Source organism: Urtica dioica, chromosome 1, assembly GCF_054948205.1.
Source record: "Urtica dioica subsp. dioica isolate 48M chromosome 1, U.dioica_male_clone48M_v1_H2, whole genome shotgun sequence".
Lineage (NCBI taxonomy): Eukaryota > Viridiplantae > Streptophyta > Magnoliopsida > Rosales > Urticaceae > Urtica > Urtica dioica.
In genome coordinates, this window is record NC_142756.1 from 33,149,914 (window position 1) to 33,160,750 (window position 10,837).

Consider the following 10,837-nt stretch of genomic DNA (forward strand, 5'->3'; position numbering starts at 1 on the left):
GGCTCACTCGGCCATTGGGCAGTTCACTCGGCCAATGGCCGAGTGAACCCTTCAGCCACCAAGGCAGTTCACTCGGCCATTGGCCGAGTGAACCTTCCAGCAGTTCACTCGGCCAATGGCCGAGTGAACCCTTCAGCCGCCAAGGCAGTTCACTCGGCCATTGGCCGAGTGAACCTTCCAGCAGTTCACTCGGCCAATGGCCGAGTGAACCCTCCAGCCACCAAGGCAGTTCACTCGGCCATTGGCCGAGTGAACCTTCCAGCAGTTCACTCGGCCAATGGCCGAGTGAACCTTCCAGCCGCCCAAGCAGTTCACTCGGCCATTGGCCGAGTGAACCTTCCAACAGTTCACTCGGCCAATGGCCGAGTGAACCTTCCAGCCGCCCAAGCAGTTCACTCGGCCATTGGCCGAGTGAACCTTCCAGCAGTTCACTCGGCCAATTGCCGAGTGAACCTTCCAGCCGCCCAAGCAGTTCACTCGGCCACTGGCCGAGTGAACCTTCCAGCAGTTCACTCGGCCAATGGCCGAGTGAATCCTTCAGCCGGCCATGCAGTTCACTCGGCCATTGGCCGAGTGAACCTTCCAGCAGTTCACTCGGCCAATGGCCGAGTGAACCTTCATCCGGCCAAGACTCTTCACTCGGCCATTGGCCGACCCAACCCTTCAGCCGGCCAATGGCCGACCCAACCTTGCTCACTCGGCCAAGGGGTCTTCAAACCACCCCTTGGCTGCCTATAAATACAGGGGCCACTCCCCTAGTCCAGGTAATCCATTCTTGAGTACTGAAACGCTGTCGAACTCGTACCTCGCTCGTTTCTCTCAAGTCTCGGCCTCTAAACACCCCTAAAACCTCTATACTCCACCTCAATCCCACTAATGTTGAGCGTCGGAGAGGTAAACAGGGGCACCCCCCCCCCCCGTTTCCCCTTTGTAAATCACAATCTCTTGTTCACTTTTCAGGTATCGAGACGAGGTGAGCTTCACCCATAGCTAAGGGACGACTTGGGATACCAAGTCCGACACGCTCGAGCCAGAGTGAAACCACTTGGTCCGGCCTTGGGTCTAACCACTCTGGGCTCCTAAATAGTTGTCCGAAAATCAGCGACAACAACAATTAGACTAATTATACTAATTATACTAATTACAATTAATCTAAAGTAATTAAAAACACAATTAAAAGGACTACGAGAGGCTAACCTGTAGGCGGGACTTGAGCACGGCGAGGCTGCGAGAGGCACGACGGTGCTGCGACGGGAGTTGAAGCGCGCGGGTCTCGAGCAGCTTGGCGGGACAGCGGCGGTGCTGCGACGGTGCTGCGACGGGAGTTGAAGCGCTCACTCAGGTGCTGGGACAGCAGCTTGACGGGGAATTAAAAAAAAAATAAAAAATACACACACTCAGACTTAAACACACATACACACGTACACACACTCAGACTTATTTGTATAGACGAAGCAAATAAGAACGAAAATCTGAGACTAACCGGTTTGATTACGAGGGAGAGGCTCTCAATTCGAGGGAAGCGGAGCCGCCTGAGACTGAGACTCACGGGGCTGCAGCTAGAGAGACTCACGGGGCTGCAGCTAGAGACACACTACGAGGCCGGTCCAGAGGCTTTGATGTGCAGCAGAGGCTTCGAGGGGTCGCGCGAGGAAGTGGCCGGTCCAAAGGGTCTCCGGGGCTGGTCGTCGGAGGACTGGTCCGAGGCTGAGAGACAGAGGACCGGTAGTGGTGGCGGTCGGAGGCTGAGAGAGAGAACGTAGTGGTGGCGGTCGGAGGCTGAGAGAGAGAGCGTAGTGGTGGCGGTCGGAGGCTGAGAGAGAGTGGTAGTGGTGGCGGTCGGAGTGGTGGCGGCGACGGGGGTCGGAGAAATTGTAGAAGAGTTTCGGAGAGAAATTTGGTGTTTGGCTCGGGTAAAATGAAAACCGAGCAGCTTTTTATAGAGAAATTTGAATTTGGGTGCGACTTTGTCGCACCTAATGACTTGTGTCAGTGATTTCGGGTGCGACAAAGTCGCACCCAATGACATTTGTGAAAAAAAGGGGGAAGTTTGGCCGCGGAAAAATTTAGGTCATTTAGGTGCGACTAAGTCGCACCTAAAAGTATTAACACACTTTTGGGTGCGATAAGTCGCACCCAAATTCAAAAAAATTCGCGAAAATTTTTCAGCGCTTAATTGATTTTTGGGTCCGACTATTCGCACCCAAAAGTCATCCGCACCGGAAAACTGTATTTGTAGTAGTGATCATGAACCTAAAGAAATATTACTGTTAAAAAGTAATATCACAACAATCGAACTACGTAACGGCTTGATCCCAAACATGGGTACGTAGGCAGCCTTGAGATAAGGTTCAGCCCCCACCTCACATAAAAGAGAGAAACTTGAAACGAACAAGTTCGATTCAGATCAATTCGCCAAACGCGATGGATTCGACTTACAACCGCAAATGAACACACCTAAGGCTTCGTTCATGCGTAGTGTACGATAAATCACTATAAACCTAACTCAAGAGCAAAGGAAGACGACGAGTTTTGGTTCGGAAATGGCAAATCACGTATAAGTCATGACCTGGTGGCACGACGTATACGTAATCCCAACACGACTAGGGGTTCGACTGACGATGGCCGACACACATCGTGCAAATAAGTTGTCAACAAATAAACGCCATAGTAAATCAGTGCGTTGGCTCAAATACAAGGAAAAAGATAATTATGCATTGTCTATCGAGGCCATCATTACGCAAGCAAAATAAGAAAATAAACATCGATAAACATTTAACAAAATCCATGGAATATGTTCGACACAAATAAAAATGAAAGAAAATAACGATAATAAAACAAAAGGAGTTCGACAAACCTGCCCAGATGTCGGGCCCAAAATGAATACGCCCACGCAGGGGCCCAAAACAAATTAATTATTTAAAAACTTGGAAAAAGAAATGCAAGAGGCGAGGGGAGTCTAGGCCGACTCGTCCTTGGCGAGCTCAGCTTCCTCTGAGTTCTCCCCAGCCTCGTCGATCGACATAAGTACGGCCTCCGAGCTGTCGAGCATCGAGCCGAACTGATCCGCGACCTCGGAAGTCCCAGGCACAGGCGCATCAGGAGGAGAGCGATCGTCGTAAGGGGTGAACTCGAGATCTTCGGCCCCGGCAAGAGAAGGCAAAGGAACGCTGTCGAGCTCGGCTTGAAGCTTCGCCAGTTCGTCCTTGGCCTCCTGCAATTCAGCAGGAACGTCAGCGATCTCCTTGTTGATGACCTCCTGGAAGACCGACGATGCCGCCTTGGCTTGGTCGAGGTTCCGCAGGATGGTCGTCCTCTTCTTCCCGACCGCGACGAACTGGTGGTAGGCCACCAGCGCCCCCTTGTACTTCGCCCCGGCAACCTTCCTGCCCGAGCGAATACCATCATCCTTAGCCGAACGGTAAGCGCGGTACAAGGAACGATTCCCCGTCTTCTCCTTCGCCAGATCGGCCTTCACCCGGTCCAGGTCGGACCCAAGGTTGTGATGGGAGGTCTCGGCCATATCGAGCTCTCTCTTCAGATCGACCCGCGTCCTCTCAGAATCTTGAAGGCGATCTTCAAGATCCTTCAAACGACGGGCGTATGTCTCTGCCTCGGCAATGAGGTGGTCCATCTGGCCAAGGGAACCTTGGCACTTCGTGAGCTCGTACTCGGAAGCCTTCAGCTTAGTTCGCAAATCTTGGTTCGCGAGGGAGAGGCGGTCGTACATCACCTCGTAACCGAGAAAGCCCTTGTTCAGCTCGGCCATGAACTGCAAAGGAAAAGAGTTAGCCTTAAAACGAAAAAATATATATATGTAGTAATTCGAAACTTACCCGAGAGCCCGCCGCGCTGACAGAGCGGTAGTAGCTCGACCCGTGCATTCTAGAGACCATCGGGAGCCGGTATTCAGGGAAGTTGAACTGGCGCATGAGACACGCCGCCGCCTCCGGATCGTCGCAGATCGGCTTGTCGAGGTTGTAGTTGAACGCCAGCTTACAGGAGCTCGGCTGAGACACCTGTTGCTGACCAGAGCCCTTCACGGCCTTTCCTCGGTCCTCAGCTAGTCCCCTTTTGGGATCGTTTTGCTGAACGCCTTCTACCTCCTTCCTCTTAGCTTGAGAGGACGGAGCCGATGAGGACTTGGCCGCGGCTACCGAAGCCTTCGCAACCTCGGAGGACGTAGCCTTGGCAGAGGGGGCTTCGACGTCTTTGGCGGTCTGGGCATCCTCGGCGGTCTTGGCGACCTCGGGCTCTCCGCTGAGCTCGATGAGCAGCGTGGCCGGAGGAACCACCATTAAAGGCTCCTGGAAGCCGGATATAGGAGCCGGCGCTATCGGAGCAGACAGGTTGGCCTCCTCGGCCGATCCGGATGTGGTCCCGGCATCACTAGCCGCCCTAAGGGCCTTCTTCTTGGCGCGCCAGTCTACGTCCTCGTTATTCATCTCGGACGAGGAGGAGAGTTCGTCTGAAGAGTCGCCTAAGGAAAAACAAATTAACAATAAAGCTAAAAACTATGAAACAAGGTAAAGCTCGGAAATAAAAACCGACCTGAGGAAAAGCGGGCCAAAGATCGGCTGCTACAAACCGAGCTTCGGAGAAAGACTTCCAGGAGACTTCGCAAGCGCGCAGCTTTCGGACTTTTAGATCGAACGCGTCCGACGGAAAAACAACTATCTTTTCTGAAAAGACAGACAACAAAACGTCAGTTCGCCCCAGGCATGTGATAGATAGCTCGCAGATCGCCCGAAAATCCCCCCATTACCACAGTCCGTCTTCCACGGAACGGACAAACAATCCTTCACCACCTCGACCGTCTTCTCGCAGATTTCGAAATAGAAGTATTTCGAACCCCAGTTCTTATCCTTGCCAAGGAGGTCAGTAACTATACCCTGGCGAGGTCGGTTCGCCAAATAGAAGCACACCGGACGGTGCTTTGAGTTGCGCTTCGCGACCAACAGACGGCCGAGGTCATTAACGTCTAAAGAGACCCCAGCCTCTTTAGACAACAGCAACAGAGCCATCACCTGGCGAACAAAATTCGGACACATTTGGGCGAACTGAAGTCTCAAACGGTCACAGAATTCGATGAGCAGCCGGGGGATAGGAAAACGAAGTCCGCATTCCTCGAAGAATACCTGGTATGCACAAACAAATCCAGGGATGACTCGATCGGCGGACTTGCCTCCTACCTTCACCCGGAGCCCGTCGGGAAAGTCGTATCGCTCCCCCATGTCGCCACGGTCGCGTTTCGTCAACAACGACGACGACGACAACTCATGATTGGGATCATCGCTCTTCCTGTCGAGTGCCGAAATTTCTCTTCACAAGGGCTGGTTCCAAAGAGGGAAAAGCAAGAACCTGGAATCGACCAAACCTAGAAGGCCCGACACCCACTAATATAACCGAAGAAAATCCCGAAAATTTTCACAGCCGAAAATGGCGAATACAAAGAAATTCAAGAAACGCAAAAAAAAAAAAAAAAAAAAAAAGAAGAGAAAGTTGCGATTTTTTACCTCTGGGATGTGAATGAATTGATATTAATGAGAAAAATCGAAGGGTCACAGCTTTATTTAAGCGTCAAATCGACGGTTGAGAATCCCGAGAAGATCGCTATGATTTAAAAAATCTTTTGAGTTTTCAAAACACGGACGTAGCGACACGTGTCTATGGCGCCTGCTCAAAAGTAACCAAAAGGTAGAAATACCCGAATATTTCGTCAAATTTCAACCAGATTCCGAAAAAATCTCGGTTCGACAAAGTATATTCTATATTATTTTATAATATAGAAGATACTGGGGGACTGATTGTGGGAGTAAATATCTCTCCCCTCTATCTAGCGAACTAGATCGACCAAGCCCACAGTGAGCTCGGTCCAAAAGGAAAGATAATCGTCAGATCGGCCCAAAGCCCAGTTCAGCCTAATAAGCCCAGAACGGTCCAAGACATTACTCCGGATGGAAATCAGACTCGACCCGGGCCCATAGACGTTCCCAGACGGTCCCGCCAAGGAATTTGAAGTTCGAAGTCATCAAAGAAACGGTCAAATCGCCTAGAAGAGTGGAGATGTGCGCAAGAATAAGGGATCGAAGACCAGTTCTGCACGTACACGTGCATCGATCTGAAGATGAAGGAAAGTCGGCAAAGTGGCTATAAAAGCTCATTCCATCCTCGTTGAGAGGAACGGATTTGGAAGGAAGAGAGAGAGATTGCGATATTATCTTCTGAAGCTTATTTTCTGTTCATTTCCATTCGAATTTTTCTTATTCTGATAGAGCTTTATTTGATTATCAATAAAAAAGGAGCATCCTTTCGCCCTATTTATATTGCTATTTATATCGTTTATTAATTCCTTTCGGATTCTAATTCATTCTTCATAAACGGATTCTGAGACCCTCTATTAATATAAATAAATATACTAGATAAATCGAAATAATCCAGTGTAGATTGTTGGGTCGAGAAATCGGTTCAACAAAGACTCCACATCAGGAACAGATATCCTCATTTTATGAGCAATTTTGCCAATTAAACATCACCAATAATTGCAAAGTAGTTGCATTAACATGTTATTTCAGTGAATCTATAAGATGAATCTCATGCATCCCTCTGTTTGTCCTTGAGCTTATATGTTTAAGCTTTAAGCTAAGTTTGATTCCGTACTCAATTTATCGAAATGAATTTCTCTGAATCCTGCATGTCAAAGCCTTGAACCGCAACAATGCTGATAAATCCCAACAGCAAGAACAAAACAAAACTATCTTATTTATATAATCTCATAATAATACCAATAATAACAATAAATTAAAAATATCTCTTTAAACAAGAAACAAGAATGTAAAAAGCCACAATAATAATAATAAATAAATCTCCAATCTCCAGTCCACCAGTAGCACTCAAAAGTTGCGCCTCCCCTCGAAAGTCTGTCCGAACGACCAGTTTGCTGGTGCCACATCACCAAACTCGAGTGTCTTGCCATCGCTGGTGGTGACGCGGAACGAGAGCGCTTGACCGGCCAAAATGACCCCAGTCTGCCAATTCTGGCCCCAGTTCCGGGTCATGGGGACCCACCCAGTGCCGGAGCCCTTGACCTGGACGGCAGACACGTCACCAGCCCTGGCGATGTTGTAGAGCAGGACCAGAGTCCAGTACTTGTTGCCCTTGATCTCAAACTTGACTCCACCTTGCTTGTAGCAGAGCACGCGCCGGTACTTGACGGGGATGATGCCGCCGCGGTAGATGCCGATCTTCAAGAACATGGGCATTGAGAGGTCGAAGTGCTGCTGCGGGGGGTTGCACCAGTTGCCATCCGGCTTCGAGTAGTTTGGGGGGCAGAAGTTGGTTGCCGTCACGCGGATGGACCCCGCCTTCGGGACGCACCACTTCGAGTTCGTGCATTTCATCTCGAAGCACGCACCGCAGGCCGCACCCTCGTTGAAGAGAGCCGTGCTCAGCGCCGTCGTCTCCAGTCCGTACCCTTGCTGGAACAGGTTCCCGTACCCGCAGGCTCCCACTACACAAGCAATCCACTCGAATTATAGAGAAAGCTAGAGATTTCCATATAAACGCTATCACAATGATTGAGGGACACACTTGCCTCAATTTTTTGAATAGTAGATTTCATGTTTATGTGCCGCTTTTCATGTGTTAAATGCGGATCGCATTCTTAAAAAAACTTGAAAATGGCATAGAACCTACCCATTTTAAAATAGGGACAATTAATGCCTTTCTTTCTATAAAAACATACTATGTTTATGGTAATATAAATGGAATATAGATTGAGCTGTGCGAAAGCTAGTAAATAATCCATGACTGAAGGTTTATAAACTAGGTAAACAAAACGGGAATGATATGAAGCTAATATTTCCTTACACACTAATAATATATAATATAATAAATAGTTAAACAGTTAAAAAGAATAAATGTTAAAACTGCAACGTGAAAGATTTCATACTTTCACGGTCGCACCCAATATTAATAGGTGGTGGTAATTTGAGCATAAATAACAAAATAGGTGTGGTGTTAAAAATTATAATCCCCGGATGTGTTTGTTTAGGTCATGTTGGATAATGGATTTTTTGTATCCCTATAGAAAAAATATTAACGAAAATGACACGTAAATATGAGTTCGATAGTGTTATCAAGTGTATTAATTTAAGTCCCGTTGGATTATAGGTTTTTTTGTACACATCCCAAAATATATCAATTTAAACAGCATTCGTCAAAATGTAAAAGATATTTAGGAATCATTCAAAGCTTTTTCATTAGGTAATTCTCTTTCTACAGAGAATTTACAAAAAGAAAACATGCAACAGAAAATTAAATAAGATTGGAAACACTTGAGTGCACAAAATTAAATTAGGGAAATATATATGAGTCAATAGTATATAAAATGTAAATTGTTTTAAGTCTATTCAAGCACGTAACAAAAAAAAAAAACCGCCAATGACACGTGAATATGAGTAAGTGGTATCATGAAATGTAATTTCTAGTTTTGTGTACACTCATAAAATGAATACACATGATACGAAAAAAAGTTCCATTTCCATTTTAAAAAAATCCCAATCGACAACATTGTTCATTTTCTGTTTAGCATTTCATGACGGTTTAGAGAACTTATTCAGATTTGATTTTGTTTTAAAACAAAAAACAAAAAAAAAAGAGCAGAAATATTATTACACAATACTACTTTGTTAATATCTGTGACTCACTCATAGTCTCTCCACCGGTCATGTCGCCGTAGAAAGTGGCGTGCGCGTCTTGCCAGCCGCCGTTGACTTGAGCCAATAGAGCAACAAACACCACTAAACCAAAAGCTTTCACAGCCATAGCCATTGTTATTAAGATACTCTAACTAAGATTATAGTATTGCTTTTGAAAAGCTTTGGACGGTTTTGAAATAAACTGTGGGGTTGATTATTTATAGACGGGAAAAGGGGAATATAAAAGGTAGATGTGTTAAGCGATTTTATTGTAATTAATGATTACCCGGATTCTCTCTGGTTATATGCATGGAGAATAAAATAATAAATGAGGTAACATTAAATGTATAGTTTCTTGCATGGGAAATAATCTCTACGCATATTGGTTAGAGACAGATATATGTGCAATTTTTTATTCTATCTTTGAGCCATTAGAGATACGCATTTAGTAAAAATATGGTAATATGGAAAGTTTTAGCGATAACGTCTAGGAAGCAAATATTTGCTGAAATGGAAAAAAAATGAGCGATATTAATCACTATAACAAGAAAAGTTGCAAGGATACTCTCTCTCTCTGTATATATATGTATATATATATATTAGTATATATATATATATGTATTAGTATAGATATAAGAAACGTGTTTGTATTGGAATGTGGAATCTACACATTCACATGCAAGTATATGAAACCGATTTTTATTTTTATTGTTAGTTTCTGGCTGTTTGGAAAAATAATTTGTGTTCAAGTTGTTCGAGTGAAACTAGAAAAAAAATGTTCAAGATTCGGGTTACTTGTTCTACACAGTTCTCTCGCGCGAACTAAAACTGAAAATTTTCCGTTTTCAGTTTAGAATATATATATTGGGTATATATTATTGGATATTCGGTTTTCGATTCTGAGAGATTCGCGAGAGATTTGAGCCTTGATCTAATAAAGCTCATTTTAGATCGAATTAGGTATTTGTCTCTTTTGTTAGGTAAGACACACCACTTTATACAGGCTCTCTACTCTGGAGATCTTCATCGACAACTAGCTATTGGTGCTTATAATATTATGAGTCATTCATTGATAAAAGTTTGTGAGTGCGTGTGTTTGCATTGACGTGCTTGATAATATTCGGGAGAAGATTGGGTGAAACATAAAGAGGGAGTCTCTAATTTGAGGGGAGGTCAGATCTACATCTATTGGAGAGGTCAAAGACGATGGTATTTACAAAACGGAGTTTTGTCAAACTTAATATTCCAATTTCTTTTACGATTGATTATAGTAGATTGTTTGCACTCGGACGTATCAATCCCTCTGAGTATGTTATTTATACCGAGCAAAGTTACCAATTCTTGTGTGTCGTCCTTATTGTTTTAATAGTTTGACTGTTTTGTTTATTTATCATCTTGATTAAAATTATTAAAAATAATAGTTGTTCAACAAGTTCCACACGCTAGTTGAACAACAATCTTAATCACACCTGAAGTATTTTCAGTTATTATAATTGGCATCGATCTCAAATACTAATACTTGTAAGTGAAAGAAATCCTCTTTCTCCATACTACTAAAACAGAGTGAATGTTGAAATACTATAATATCCCCAAAAAAATTGTTACATACAACTGCTGTCAAACAAATTGTATTGGATATTTTGGGTAATTATTTTTTTCTATCATATATTCATCCACGTGGATTAATGCACGCCTATGCTGAATACTAATATTTAAATGAAAAACTCATATGAAATCATCATTTACAACTGAATCAAAAGCATAGTCAGTATATCAAATGTTGTTACGTGATTTTAACATACGTGGCTTATATTTTCTATCTCAATCACATTAAAAAAAAGGAAAATTGTACACAATAGCCATTTGAAATTGATTAGCAAAATAGCTAAAGTTTTAATTTTTCAGCAAAATAGTCAAATTTACATTTTCAAAACTTTTTTGACAGTCAGGATTAAAATTTTTGACGATTATTATATGCAGTTTATCTCTTTCAAAAAAGTTAATCTTGAGGTTAATTTTTTTTTTAAACCAGATTGTTGCACATTTGGACTATTTCACTAAATTAAGACAAACCTTGACTATTTTGCAAATTCATAACTTTAAATTGATTATTTAACTACATCACCCTAAAAAAACCT

At 44.2% G+C, this 10,837-nt stretch overlaps 2 protein-coding genes across 2 annotated transcripts; both read right to left on the reverse strand.

Moving 5' to 3' along the window:
- Window positions 1–2,959: 2,959 nt before the first annotated feature.
- Window positions 2,960–5,234, reverse strand: LOC149407912 (uncharacterized). Its single transcript, XM_089622619.1, has 5 exons — window positions 5,139–5,234; window positions 4,766–5,027; window positions 4,548–4,682; window positions 3,837–4,480; window positions 2,960–3,772 (listed from the first exon to the last, which is right to left on the reverse strand). The coding sequence occupies exons 1-5, from the start codon at window positions 5,232–5,234 to the stop codon at window positions 2,960–2,962; spliced, it is 1,950 nt and encodes a 649-aa protein (XP_089478745.1).
- Window positions 5,235–6,893: 1,659 nt separating this feature from the next.
- LOC149407913 (expansin-A23-like) lies at window positions 6,894–8,829 on the reverse strand. The gene is made up of 2 exons (XM_089616000.1): window positions 8,709–8,829; window positions 6,894–7,510 (listed from the first exon to the last, which is right to left on the reverse strand). Exons 1-2 carry the CDS (start codon window positions 8,824–8,826, stop codon window positions 6,894–6,896), a joined length of 735 nt encoding a protein of 244 aa, XP_089472126.1. The 5' UTR covers window positions 8,827–8,829.
- Between the last annotated feature and the right edge of the window lie 2,008 nt (window positions 8,830–10,837).